The sequence below is a fragment of the Vulpes lagopus genome, chromosome 4 (assembly GCF_018345385.1).
Source record: "Vulpes lagopus strain Blue_001 chromosome 4, ASM1834538v1, whole genome shotgun sequence".
In the NCBI taxonomy this organism is placed as follows: Eukaryota; Metazoa; Chordata; class Mammalia; order Carnivora; family Canidae; genus Vulpes; species Vulpes lagopus.
In genome coordinates this window covers 130,134,347-130,149,301 of record NC_054827.1, presented here as the reverse complement: position 1 = coordinate 130,149,301, position 14,955 = coordinate 130,134,347, and the positions used below count along the sequence as shown (strand labels likewise).

Sequence of the window (14,955 nt, the reverse complement as noted above, 5' to 3'; positions counted from 1 at the left end):
TCCTGGCTCCGAGGCCACGGTCATGGTCAGAACACCCTTGATGATAAAATATGGTTTGGGAAGCACATTTCAGGAAGCAGTAATGGAGTCGGCCATGACCACCATGCTTGTTTGCAACAGATCTTGCACTAGTTGCCATTTATTTTTGATCTACTAAAAAACAGTGAAACTTTTGACATGTCCACCAGAAACAACACATTCAAATAACATGGAAGAAAACGTCTGCGAATGTCTTTTTTTTTTTTTTTCTATTTAATCGTCTTACACACTTAGCTTATCTAACTGGCAATTTTGTAAACATATACTTTAATGTCAAGATTCAGGTTGAGACATAATTTTCTTACAAAGATTGTGAATTGAAATGTCATCATTGGATTTGCAAGTTGCCACATGAGCCCCTCCCAGCCTTTCCTGCCTGCTTCATACATCAAAGGAGTTCTAGTTCACAAAATAAAAATTGATCTTGGCTTCCCAGCAATTACATTTTCACTTTTCCAACACAAATAAGTTTTTAAAAACTAACTTGCTAACAGGGCTGTTGATGTGAATATTATTTGTAACAGAAGAGAACAAAAAGGCCAAAGGGGTTTCGTTCCTATTTAACACATCACAGAGCAGACGGACTACCTACAGGGGGACAGAGTCCTGCGGCCCGGGGGCCGCTCTTCCTCCAGCCCCTCACCTCACATGCTGGGACACGGTCTGCATGCACTGGAGCAAAACATGGTGCGCTCTGCACCAAGATGCCAACTCCGGTGGTTGGGGGGGGGGGGGGGGGATACAGCCACCCAAGTGTGTCTGGCCACAGGACACCTGCGCACTTAGGAATGAGCACAGGGAAGGAAAGAGGGTCTGTTTGCTCTCAGAAGGCCTATTTCCTTCCTTCTCTGCGCACCTCACCACCATGCGGCTTGGTGGTGGCTCTGTTGCCGCCTGACTGAAGGTTGGAAGAAATCTTAAGTACAGCTTGCTCTTAGCAAAGTGGGGGTCACTCTAAATACAGCTGTGGAGTAGGATCTCAAACAGCAAGGGGAGGGGGCGTAAAAAAATCAATTCCACAAAATGCATCATTTATCTGAATCCAAACCCCTTGCATATCCAGTGTAAATTTATTTTTTGATAGCATCCAATAAGTCCCCGCAAAGTAGCTAAATTAAGACTCCTTAACATGAAAAGTGGTGTCAGAGCTCTTTAAGCAATGCTGATATGCACTTGGTTTTATGCCCATGAGTGGCCGGCAGCAAGTTTTATTTGCAAAGCAGCATCAGCAAACAGAAGCAGTTGCACCATAAATGAGTAACCTCTAAATTATTGGTAATTATATTTAATGAAACGTCCCTCCAAGTCCCTTTTTACCTTCAAGTGACTCATTGTGAGGAACCTGCCCACCTCACTGAGCTGACTTCTCGGCGGCTTCAGTCTCCTGCTCGGACAGCTTCTCTTCTGACAGAACGGACATCCAGGGTGAGACAGAACGAGTGATACTCTGCTTGGCCAGGTTGTAGTGGTTGATGACTGTGTAAAATTTCTCCCGGGCACTGGAGTCTTGCTCTGCGTAGTAGCTCTCCAAGCCTTCTGGAATGCACTGGGTGTTCTGAAAGAGAAGAGGCCACTGAGACACATGCATCGAGGCTGGAGGGACACCCCACGGATGTTTACAGAGCACCTTCTGTGGGCTGAGGGGAGAAATACAATGATAAGCAAAAGCAGACACGGGTCCTGCCATAGGCACAGCTCAGTGACCACCCGACAGATGTACATCGTGACAGGGTAGGCCTCTCTACCTCTCTAAGGTAGGCCATGATACCACAGTGCTTGGGTTCCAGGGGCATGTACCAGGACAGTGAGCCTGCCTGCTTCACTAGAGATCTTAAACTTGTCATTTATTTTACATCTCCCGAAAATATACTCAAATAGGGAAGAAAGGGAAGTCAGCAAGGCCTTCTGGGAGCTAGGTTTTTTTGTAGGCCTCATCCGGGGAGGGGGAGGGAGGCAGAGGAGACTGGCCCCACAGCTGTCCATGAAGGAAGAGGCTCTGTCTCTACAGGCATGGAACTCTGAGAGGTCAGGATCTGGTAAAAGGTCTAGAACCCCAAAAAGTTAAGATCCCATACCACAAGCTGCCTTTCCTTACCAGTCCCAGAACTGGCCTGAGCCACTGCCCCACCGCTGCTGCTGTGGCCAGCCCACACCATAGATGAGCTCAGCAAGCCCGTAAGAGCGGTGTGTGTAGGGCTGTGGGTCGTCTCCCACCACCTGTTCTCCCAGAGTGAAGCAGGCACTTGGCGCCCAGCTAGCAACTACACATCCCACAGCTCTCCTGGCAGCCAGGTGAGGCCACAGGACTAACTCTGGCCAGTGGGACAAGAGTGGGTATCTGTCCACTTGCTCTCCAGTGGCCCTTTCTCCGCTGGCTTTGCCCAGAGAAGGATAATACTCTGGGGGCTGGCAGGGCAGCATGGGACAGAATCGGGGCTTCAGGATGGCCTCCAGAGCCCCACTGCCTTCCAGCAGGAGCCTTCCATCTTGTGGAAGCCACGTTACCTGGTGTCTAAACAACCGAAGCAAAACACAAATGCCACAGCCTCCTTACCAGACAGTGAAGGGAGACTGCGGCTAAGACAGGTCCCTGGCCTCGGCCACCTGCACAGCCACCAGGAAGAGTGTCACAACCCAGATTCTCCACCCACCCCGAAGGGTCTGACTCAGCACATCTGTTCTGGAGCCATCTGTATTTTTAAACATCCCAGATGATTCTGAGGCTTGGCACACCGAGTGCTGTCTATCTTGGCCACGGCCACCCTGCTGGCAAGTGCACAGCCAGGGTCCGAAGCCCAAGTACCACCTACAGCACTCTGACTCCTGTGGCTTAGCAAGAAGTGCTAAGCTTAGCCAAGGTGTCCCTCCACCTCCCCCGGGCAAGCTGTGTGTGGAGAATGTGACGGGACCTTGATGACCACATCTCTGGGCACCTCAGGCCATCGCTAGGATGGCTGGCCACAGCTGCTGCACCACAGATGGCGCCAGGGGACCGCAGGGCCAGCCCAGCACGCAGCGGGGGAACCTCCTCCAGGAGTCTCGCCCCAGCCTGGGCCCAGGTTGTCAATGTCTGAAAGCTGCTCCTTGAGGTCTTCCTGTAGATTTGAGGCCCACCTGCCACTTCCTTGGCAGCAAAGAAAATGGGACTGGGGTTTTGCCTCCCACGCTGATGTTCTCCTCCTCCTGACCTTGTCTTTGCACCTGACAGCTTGACAGGTGCTTTCCACGCACCCTCTCTCGCTGTGAGGTAAATTCCATTTAGTCTGCTGTGACAGATGGGGCGAAGGAGGCCCACAGAGGGGAAGTAACTCTCCAGCCTGGCCTCCCAGAGTGCCCAGAACCCCACACAGTGTCCCCGTGCGAAGCCGCCAACAGACGACCCACTCAGCTCCGACACAGGCACTGTGAGGGGCAGCAGCAGTAAGCCCTGGCGCAGGGGCAGTCTTACATCTACATCCGGTGTTGAGGCCCCAGCACTCGCCGGGTTCCACGCCGGGCCTGCGTTACCAGCTCAGCCTCCGGCACCCTTGCAGGCTGGGCTGGGGCTCCCCTGGCAGCGCTCAGGGAGGCTGAGAGGCCTGCCCGGGATGGCTGCCGTGACCCGAGCCAGGTGAGCACCACGGCCTACGTGACCTCCTCTCGGACAACAGCCTGTAACGTCCTCCAACCCCAGAGAACTCCCCAGCACACGGGCCCACGTAGCCTGGCCGCCGTCATTGTCAGAAGCAGGGACGCCGACAGGGCTGAGCATGTGATTGTGAAGACACAGAAGGGATGACTCCCCAGTCACAGAAAAGCCCCCGTGTGCTCAGACTTGGAGGCCTCTCATGATCAGTCGAGGTCCCTCTCCCCCCAGATGGTTCTCCTGGGATATGGGCCACGGGAGGGTCATTGTGAAGTGAGGAGGCGTGGCTGGGGACTGGCTCTCCCACAGGGGGGCTGCCCACCATGTTCAGAAGCCACTCGTGCCAGGCCTGTACCAGGAGTACCAAAAACAACATGCCATTGCCCAGGCCATAGGCCCTCTGAAACCAACCCTGCTGGCCTTGTCCCACCCCATGGCCCTCACCCAGGAATCCCCAGCTCCGTGACTCAAACACCAGGAAGTGGCAGGCCTGGCCTCAGCAGAGCGAGGTCAGTGCCTCCTTGGCATGGCTGTTGACAGATGGAGTGGTGTCACACCTGGTCTGGCACCTGGCCCCCAAACTACCATTCCCTCACTGACGGGTCTGGAGGACAGTGAGGAGGTGAAGGACAGAACAGTCTTGGGGTAAAGGGACGTGTAGAAAACCCTGTGTTCTTGGGGGGTTTACAGCACATCCACACGCCTCTATTCCCCAGGCCAGAACCCATGACCCGGGTGAGTGCCATGGGTGGCCCTGAGGGGCTCACTGCCGCTGGCCGAGTGGCAACAGAAAGGCAATGTGTTCAACGTGGGCTTCCCCCTCAGCCCAGTACTGTCCACCCGTAGAGAATGGTCCCCCTCCTCCTCACTCCCTGATGCCCGAGATACCAGGGTCAGAACCCCCTGCCGACACCCCGGAGCACAGAGCGCCAGGAGAGGACAAAGGACTGCCCGTCCAGCACGTCAGTGGGTGAGGCAGCAGCAGCCGTGCTGCAGAAGGAGCTTGGCCTCGGAGGCCAGCCCTCGCCATGGCCACGGCCACCGCAGTTCCTTCCTCTCAACCTCGGCTCCCCCAGCTACAACATGGGGCTGGGGAGTCCCACCTCCTGCGTGGCCGTGAGGACTGAAGTCACTGATGGGCCGCTCAGTGAGAAGCCACATGTCCATGCTCACATGGAAAAGGAAGGAAAGATGGAAAGCCGCAGGGCCACCACCAAGGGGACACCTGTGTCTCAGCAGCAGCTTGACCCCAGCCATGTCTGGGTGTCAGGAAGCAGCAGCCCCCGTGCAGCAAGGCAGGCGGCCACCCCCTCCCCAGCCGGCACTGCCACCTGCCCTTTGCTCTCTCCTCTCCTCCTGCCACCCGCCAGCACAGGGTCCTGCTAGACGTCCTGAGGCGGCCGGCACAGGCTGGGCAGCTGCGAGACTCCACCCCAGGCCAGAGCCAGGCCTCCAGACATAACAGAACGGGGGCCAGGCCAGGGAGGACGCACAGTTCTGCCGCTGCCCACACCGCGGCAGGAAGAATGTGCCGGGGAGGTGCCCTGGGGGCTGGTGGCAGGCGAGAACCCCAGTTCCAGAGGGAGCATGGGGCCAGGGCCTCCCTGGAAGCTCTGACCCGGCCCCAATCAGGCCAGAAGTCACGGCCATGTGCCCCTCTGTCCCTCTGTGGATGAGTGTGAGGAGCCTTATCCCTCAGAGCAGAACAAAACGATAATTGGACCAGTGAGGTCATGCTCAAAAGCATGTTCCGAACAGCCGTGGCACTCGGCCAGCGTAAGTGTTCCTCGCGCATGAGTTCCACCGTGAGTACGTGGGTCTGCTAACGGTCTACCAGGGATACCCAGATGTCAACATGTGGGGTTTCAGCAGTTTCCAACACTTTTAAAACCTTTCCCTAATACTCCTATAATAAATCCAAGGTTTCAAGGAAAAGACGGAAACCTAGCATCCTCCCCAGCCCGGATCTGCCTTCCTAAATCCCCTTGTCAGACGCCTCCTCTCACCCAGAGCGTGGGTGGGCATGGTGGGCACGGGTGCCTGTCCTCAGCCTCATGCCAGGATCTCTGTGGTACCTGTGCCCATCCTCCCTGCCCACAGGGCCCCTTCTGGCTTTGGGGTCAGCAGAACCCAGCCCAGCCTGTGTCCTCAGTCCAAGCCTGGCCCAGACCACCCACTGGCTAAACGGACTCCTCATTCAGTTTGCACCCCAAGTGACCCAAAAGAGGTGACCCCCAGCACACATCACCCTGGTGTCTGCTTGCCCCTTGTCTCCTCCACTAGAATACAGGCAGGGGTAGGGCCTGGACTCCTGTCCGGCTGGGCACACACAGGAGGCACTTCATAAACACGTGCTAAATATATATGAATGAGCCACAGGGTGTGACCTTGGACACAATGACCATCGAGTCTGTACTGCGTCCCTCCCACTGGTACAGTGGGGGGCTAATGGTATATGCCTGTGAGGTGTCTGGGAGCGTGTGCAAACCGTAAACTGTCAGGGTCTGGTGTGACCTGCACGTGCACAAACGTGGGGGTGGGGGGGGACTCTGGCACACATACCTCCTCCCCCCCAGCTTTAGTCGAGCGCACTTAGGTACAGGCTGGCAGCTCCCTAGTCGTTCCAGCTATGTTTTCCGGGAAGGACACCTGCCCCCGATTTCACGGAAAGGCCAGTGGAAAATGCCAAAGTCCCAGGAGACACAGCTACAGAACAATCACTGGACTCCATTCCCAAGGCTGCCTGGGCAGCAGGCTCACCCACAGAGCCTTCTGCACACGCAGATACCTGCCCCCTTCCCTGCAAGGACTCTGAGAACCAGGGCTTCCTCTCTCGGACTCCACTTGCCTGGACCTGGTTTTCTAGCACAATAGGTCTTGCAGGCCAGGCCAGGTGGTTTTGGCCTACCCCTCTCCCCTCCATGCAGCCAGCTTGTCCTGGCCCAGAGAGAAAACCCAGACGCAAACCCTGCCCCCCTGATGACCAGGAGCTGCTGGCCCCAGTTGTTTGTGAGCAGTCTGTCCAGTCCCCAGGAAGCTGTCCTCTGCACACCCGGTTCCCATCAGGGCACCGCTCCCGCGTCTGCTTTGCTTCCTCTCTATGACGTCAGCCCCTCTGTGTCACCAGGCTCTGGACCAGGTCCTCCCCTCTTGTGTCCCCCACCCAGTCTCCATCCCCAGCACCCTGACCAGACTGGACCCTGGTCTCTCCCCAGGCTCCCTGCAGCAGCCTCCTGGGCCATGTCACCAAACTTCCAGCCTCCCCAGGCCACTGAGCGGCCATCCCATCATGTCCCTTTGCCTGGCACATGAAGTGTGGCACCATCCGGCCGTAGCTGGCTCACCTCCCACAGCTCCCAGTCCTCCAGGCCGACCATACAGGCACTGTCCTGCTATCACTTGTGTGCACTGCCACTCCCCCAGCCGGCCTGGTTCGAACCTGCCAGTCTCCAGTGTCTGCTATTGGGCTTGCTCCGTCAAAGCCAACCCTTCCCTCCCCAGCCTCACCCTGGCCTCAAAGCCCCCAAGCCCTTGGGGTTGGCCTTTAAACTGTGGTGCCTCCTGAGCTTGCAGAGCATATCCTCTGCAAGCCTGTCCAGGGGGCATTGAACGGATTTGTGGAAGGGGGGGGTGCCCCAGGTTCCTCACCCGCCCCCCACACACAGGTCCTCACTGGCTGCTTATGAGCTTTGCTCAAACTTGACCACCCTGTTAGCAGCTACAGTCCCCAGCCCTGCTTTCCTCTTCTGTTTTCCACTGCTTGTAACCAAACGCAGTATACGACCGACTTCACGTTTCTTTGGAGACCGGCAGGGAGCTTCCCAAAGGTGGGGATCTTCACCTGACTGGGTCCTGGCTGGGTTCCAGCACCTGGAGGAGCAGCGGCCGCGACTGGCACTTGGCAGGCACTGTGCTTGCCGAGCAGAGGAGGGCTGGAGGCTCAGAAGCGTTACGTACAGTGCAGTGTGCCAGGAAACGTGACTTCTGGCTCTGCCTGCCCACTCAAGCCAGGGCTCTGCATCCCGCCCATCAGCAAAAACCAAAGCAAAGCCACCCGGTGACAGCTGACAAGCCGCACCCGTCCTTGCGTGTTCTCGGCGTGGGCTTCTCCTGCGTTCACTTCGGCAACACCAGATCCTGGAAACGATCCCTTTCCCTCTTCACACTGGCTCTGGAGAGCTCAGAACCCGATGTGCCCAGGTGCTGAGTGTGTGGGAAATGGGTGCAAATCCGTTTTACTAGCTCCTGCTTCACCTCTTCTCCCTTCTTCTCGCCCTTTATTGTCACTCAGTCCTCTTGTTCCCTGTGTATGCTTATGTGCCACTTGCAGGCTTTCTGGAAGGCGAAGCATCACAGCAAAGCAAGCATTTCCACGTGCATGGAGAGCCCAGCCAAGTGGGTGCCGGACAGAGCGGGGGCCGAGGGCCAAGGGACACGCTGGCAGGAGTGTGGGGTATGTGCCCAGCCCTGCGGTCAGTTCCCCCCAACCCCCCACAAGCCCTCCTCCTTGGTGCTCCACACCCCCACCCCCCTGGGTTGAGGTCAGTTCAATTCCTTGCTTCCCTTCCCTGCACCCTTGCACAGAGTCCCTGCTGCTCTGGTGCCTGTCCCTCCGTGGGGGCATCTGGCGACCTCAGGGAGGCGGAGCTTTACTTACCTTGAGGACGAACCCATCCGGGCAGGCACGGTCATACTTGTACACCTTGTAGACGACCAGGAAAACGACACAGGTGAGGAAGGCCAAGGCAAAGAGCACCAGCACGGAGACCTGTGGGCAGAGGTGGGGCCCATCAGGGTGGCTGCTAAGACCCCATGTGGGGGCAGCCAGACGGACACACGGACGTGCACTGGTGCACACAGAGGCTGTCTCTGGAAAGAGACCCACACAAGAGCCCCAGGCAGCTGCCAGGGACGGCAGAGCAGATCACTTGTCACTGGGCAACTTTTTGTATCACTTTTCTTTCTCACCACAGGCACTTGCTACCTTTATGGTAAATGGCCTATTTTTAGTGTTCCAGGCCCTGCGTGTGGGGGACCTGGGGCTACAGACACAATTGGGCATCATGGACACTTGGAAACATGATGGAGTCACGGGTGTGGGATCACAGAGGTGATGCATCAGCCCAGATGTCTCCTGGGTCCCCATCACCTCTGCCCTCACGTCTCCTGCGTGCTCAGTTGTGTCCCCTCCCCAGAGTCCAGGCCTGCATCGTGGCAGCTGGGAGCACTGGCCCAGGGCACTGTGGGGCCTTAGAAGTGAAGCACACAGCCTGCCATGCTGGGGCTGGCCCCACCTGGAGCACCCTCCTTTCATGACACCATGCTGGCACTTGACACACTCCAGGTGACCCGTGCACCCTGGGGCCCACGAACACCCAGACTCTTCCCCTATCTCTCATGCCCACCCTGGCCACCTGCCTCCCCATCACTCCCCAGCTAATGCTCACTGCAGCCAGGTGACATATCCCCTGTTCCCCTTGCCCAGGGATGCCCCTTGAGGCCCCAGGCAGGCAAGAAGTCTCTGAATCACATCCCATGAGGCTCTTCCTCCCCGTCCCTATATTCTGTGACCTTGTGACACAACCTGGACTGTCAGGGCTGTCACGCTAAGGGCCAGAGAGACTCCAGTCTGCCTGGACAGCCTATACTGCATATGGAGCCCACGCCTGACACAGGGACACAGATGAAGTCACAGATGCTTTGGGGCCCCAAGTGCCTAGAGGAAAGGCATCACTGGATTCTGGTGGCAGCTATGATAGAACACAACCCCAGACGGCCCAGGGAGACTGCAGAGGTCAAATCTATGAGGAAGGAGAGGGGGCCGCAGCCCCAGGGCCATATGGCAGCAGAGGTAGCAGCTGGAACCCTCAGGCTTTCAACAAGAGTGGCAGCCTTGCTGGTGCCGATACTGGGGATAAAAGGCAGGCTCTGGGCAAGCTGCTCAGCTCCTCTGGGTCAGGCTCCTGCCTGCCAGTGGCAACAGAAGGACCCAGCTCCCAGGGTGAGTAGAAGGGCCAAAGACTCAATGGGATCCTCCTGAGGACAGCATCTGGGCGCAGTGCACACTGAGGAAGGAAGTATTTGCTCTTGTTGCTGTAACTGTTACACTGTCACTCCTACCCTCCTTAGGTCACACAGCTAGCAAATGCAGAGCTGGGCTCCCAGCCCAGGCCACGCAGCCTCCGGCACACCTACTGCTGCCCTGTCCTACCCAAGCCACCTCCCCACACTCACCCGGGCTACTGCTTACCCAAATCTGCCCTGCCTAGGACCCAGCTACCACTAGCAGGCCCTGGGGCAGCAAGGGCAACTTCAGGGGCTCTCTGAACAGTCCAGAGCAGCAGGGCTGTCTTTCCCAGAATGGTCTTTGGGAAGAGCTATCTTTAACTTAACTGGTTTCCTTCATAACCCTTTGTATTTTTTTTTAAGTAGGCTCCATGCCCAGCATGAAGCCCAACAGGGGCTTGATCTCCCAATGCTGAGACCAAGAGTAGGATGCTTAACTGACTCAGCCAGCAAGGTGCCCCATAACCCTTTGTATTTTATTTTAGATATTTGAAAACGTTATTCCAAAAAGAGGCCCATGGCACACAACAGGTTAAGAAGTCCTATTAGAGTATCTCAAGAAAATATTAGCAAACTGAATTCAGTCATACATTAAAAGGATCATACACCATAATAAAATGAGATTCATTCCAGGGATGCAAGGTTGGTTCAACACTGGCAAATCAATGATATGTTACATGAATAAAACGAAGGATAAAAACAGATGATCAACTTCAAGAGATGCTGAAAAAGCATTTGACAAAATTCAACATCCATTTATGATAAAAACAAAATGGGTACAGAGGAAATGTGTCAACATAATAAAGGCCATTTAGGACAAACCCACAGCTTAACAGCATAATGGTGAAAAGCTGAAAGCTTTCTAAGTTTGGGAACAAGACAAGGATGCCCACTAGCCACTTCTGTTCACCATCAGACTGGAAGTCTGAGTCAGAGCATTACAAAAAATAAAAGGCATCTACATTGGAAAGGAAGAACTGTCCCTATTTGCATGATGGCATGGTATTACGTATAGAAAACCCTAAAGACTGCGCCAAATGACTCTCAGAACTATTCAACAAATTTGATCGTTGTAGGGCACAAAAATCAATAGGCAAAAATGTGCAGGGTTTCTATACAAGAATAGCAAACTATCAAAAAGAGAAAACAATCCCATTTACAATTGCATCTAAAAGACATTCTATAAATAGATTTAACCAGGGAAGTTGGAAGACCTGCATGTTGAAAACTGTTAAGGCATTGATGAGAGGGGCGGCCCCGGTGGCGCAGTGGTTTAGCACTGCCTGCAGCCCAGTGTGTGATCCTGGAGACCCGGGATCGAGTCCCACGTCGGGCTCCCTGCATGGAGCCTGCTTCTCCCTCTGCCGGTGTCTCTGCCTGCGTCTCTCTCTCTCTCTCTCTCTCTCTGTCTCTCATGAGTAAATAAATAAAATCTTTATAAAAAAAAAAAGACATTGATGAGAGAACTTGAAGAAGACACAAATAATGGAAAGATATTCTGTGTTCATAGATTAGAAGAACACCGTTCACATATCCATTCTGCCCAAAGCAATCTACAGATTCAGTGCAAACCCTATCAGAATTCCAATGGCATTTTTCCCAGAACTAGAACAGCCTTCAAATTTGTATGGAACCATAAAAAGACCCCAAACAGCCAGAGCAATCCTGAGAAAGAACAAATCTGGAGGCCTAGTGCTTCCTGATTTCAAACTGTGTTACAAAGCTATAGCAATCAAAACAGTACATTACTGACATAAAATGAGATTAGAGAACCCAGAAATAAACCCACACATATATGGTCAATTAATTTATGACAAAGGAGCCAAGAATGGGGAAAGGACAGTCTCTTCAATAACTGGTACTGGGAAAAGTGGACAGCCACACGCCCAAGAGTGAAACTGGACCACTTTCTCACACAATGTACAAAAACTAACTCAAATGCAATTAAAGAAAGACTTAAACAAAGGACCTGAAATCATAAAACTCCTAGAAGAAAACAGGTAGTTAAGCCCCTTGACATCGGTCTTGGCAATGATTTCTTTAATCTGACACCAAAAGCAAAGGAACACAAGCAAAAATTGACATGTGGGACATCAAACTAAAAAGGAGACCACAAAGGAAACCATCAACGAATGGAAAAGCCGACCTCCTGAGTGGGAGAAAGTATTTACAACCCCCTGTGGATCTGAAAAGGGCTTAAAATCCAAAATACATGAAGAAGTCCTACAACTCAATAGCAAAAACCCAAACAATCCAATTTTTATATTGAGTCAGTGTTACAAAGCTGAAATTACCATAATGGTAGATGTCAAACAATTCTCAATACACACACACACACACACACACACCCCATCTCATATCCTAGGGCATTCTTAAAACTCTCCCTTGAATACGGAAACCACGCCTGTTTGGTTCACGGCATCCCATCTGTTTAGGTTTAAAAATAAGCCCCGTCTCTCGGCAGGGTTGTGGGAACCACTTCCTCTGGGGCTCTCCTCCTGGAACCTGGCCTGGGCCTTTCATCCAGGATTCCCAGGCCTGATGACAGAGGAGCTCACAGAACCAAGAAAAGAGAACATGACAGTTCCTGGAATAGTCAGGGGAGGGAGGCAAAGAAAGAAATCCATGGACAGTTAGGAGGGGGTGTCTGGTGTGGCAAAGCCCTTCCCCTGCAGGCTGGCCCCACTCTTCCCCCCCACACACACCTCTGCAAACCCTAAGCCTCTCCTGAGCCCCAGAGTCTGCTCAGACCTGGGAAATGCCCTGTGGTGGGAAGAGAAATGTGGGTCTCCTATTCACCATGTGGCATAGTGCACCCCTGTGGTTATCATAGCCTGAGGAGATAGCTGTGGGCCTTTCCAGAAAGATCCCCAGCTGGCTCAGAATTGGGCCCCATCTCTGCCATCTGCCAACTGTGTACCTAAGCAGATCACCTGCATATCTCCTCTCTAGAGAGGAACAGAAAGCCTCATGCTCTTACATGTTCATCAGGAGAATGACTAGGGTTAGAAGGTTCGAAGAGATGTCAGCCTCATGCACTAGGCCTGTTATGGGTTATATTGTTTCTCCCTCTCCCCAAAATATGGAAGCCCTATGCCTTTGAATGTGACCATATTTGGAAATAGGGTCTTTGCAGATGTGTTTAAATTGAGGTAGAGTGGGTCCTAATCTGACTGTGTCCTCATACAAAGGAGAAATTTGGACACAGAGGCCCACACATGGAGAACCTTGTGAAGATGGAGGGTTGAGGGATGCATCTGCAAGCCAAGGAATGCCAGAGTCACCAGCTGCCACCAGAAACCAGAAAGAGGTGAGGAAGGACTTCCCTCCAGGCTTTAAAGGGAGTACAGCCTGCTGACCTGAAACTGGGCTTCTGACCTTTGGAACTGTGAGAACATCACTTTCTCCTGGTTAAGGCCCTGACAGTGTTACAGCAGCCCTGAGTGAGCTCCCACAGCCCCAAATGCCAGAGCTCTTTCAGGAGGGCTCAGGGCTGGCTTGCCTCCCCTACAGGTGTTCTCCATCTACTTCATCCTTGTCCTTTCCCAGAAGGCCAGACTGCACCACCTTTCTGCCCTGCCGTTCAGAGCCCTGGCCAGGCCCACTGCCTCCAGGAAGGCTCTGGAACATCCCAGCCTCTCCCAACGCCAAGAGTACATGCAATTACCACATAACCCAGCATTTATTATTTCCCAGTTCAATTGAAGTGAAATAAAAGCGTGTCCCATCTTGGAGAGTTTCACAGCCTTCCCATCTCCCATGAGACAACTAGGCATATTCCAGAAAAAAGTGTGAAATTACCTAGCCAAACATACCTCTTTACTGGGAGCATTCTTCAGACTTTCTCTATGTTGATAGACACTGACTAGAAGCATCCTGGACAGCCCCAACCACCCATGGCCCCATCTCTCAACCAATCCAGAAATGCTGACTAGAAGACAAATCAGCCCCTCACTGCCCAAGTGAGTGTCAAGAGCCCTAGTGAGTGTCCAGGCCAGCTTGGCCCACATACAACAGTGACCCTGGGAAGGGCATCCACACCCTGACCTCTGGTTCTCTCTCTACCAGGAAATGGGCACACCAGCCCAGCACCCAGGTGTACAGTGAGGAGCCCAGGAGATGCATGCTGCACCCAGGGGTGCAGGGTAAGCCTTTGCTACACAATGTGAAGCCCATTCCCACACAATGTTGCAACCCTGGGGCATGGAGGGTCCTCGGAGGGCACCACATCTGGCACCTTTACATATGACAGAGGCCCTGGCACTGAGAAGACCACACCTTCAAGCTGAGCCAACAAGACACACAGTGGCGCTAGGAGCCCCAGGGCACATGCAAGGAGAGAAGCAGCAGTCATGTGCGGTGACCCAGCCTCGGCACAGTTAAGGGGCTCCACCACCAAGGGGCTGTGTGTTAGAAACCCAGGAGTTCCTGGGATCCCAACAAGGGGGCCCCACCTGCAGCACTGGCAGCAGAAGACTGGGAGCAACATCCAGGCCTTGCTATTATTTAAAACTTTTCAGACACTTCTTTACACAACCTAAGCTGAGGACCATGGGGTAAAAGGATGATCCCTTTCTGCACGGAACTCCTGGAGGCTGGGAGCTACTGAGCTCCCACCCCAACCTTGGCAACCTTATGCCAAAATACCCTATTATGAGTAGCTCGAGACTTCCACCACGCTCTCTGCTGTGACTGGCAGTTTAAATACAATTGTGTACTCACGACAGCATCCGAAGGCAATACTACTGACTGCATTTTACACTTGGGGACACTGAGGCTCAGCCACATAGGTGACCAACCTGAGGCTGGGTTAGCTGAGTAGTGTCTCCTAAAGACATCCAGGTCCTGACATCCAAGTCCTTTGCCTAATGTGCAAAAAGTGACTCTGCAGATGGAATAAATCAAAGTCTAGAGATGGGAAGGCCTCCTAGATTATCCAAGTGGGCCCAAGTGATCTCCCAGGGGGCCTTACAAGAGGGAGGCCGAGGGGGTGCCTGGGGTGCTCAGGCCCAGTTAAGTGTCTGACTCCTGACTTCGGCTCAGGTCATCATCTCAGGGTCGTGGGATCAAGCCCTACATTGGGCTCTGCACTCAGGGTGGAGTCTGCTTGTCCCTCTCCCTCTGCTTCTCCCCCTACTCTATAAAATAAAATCTTTAAAAAAAAAAAAAAAGAGGAAGACAGAGGAGATGGAGCAGAGACTGGAGGATGCTGGGCTACAGATGGA

At 53.8% G+C, this 14,955-nt stretch overlaps 1 protein-coding gene across 1 annotated transcript in view; it reads right to left on the bottom strand.

The window, feature by feature from the left end:
- Nucleotides 1-107: 107 nt before the first annotated feature.
- Nucleotides 108-14,955, bottom strand: part of NSG1 (neuronal vesicle trafficking associated 1) — a 28,961-nt gene continuing 14,113 nt past the window's right edge. The window contains exons 4-5 of the mRNA XM_041753176.1: nt 8,322-8,432; nt 108-1,594 (exon numbers count right to left, since the gene is read on the bottom strand). Of these exons, the coding sequence (XP_041609110.1) occupies nt 1,391-1,594; nt 8,322-8,432 (315 nt within the window). The 3' untranslated portion in view covers nt 108-1,390. The remainder of the gene's footprint in view (nt 1,595-8,321; nt 8,433-14,955) is intronic.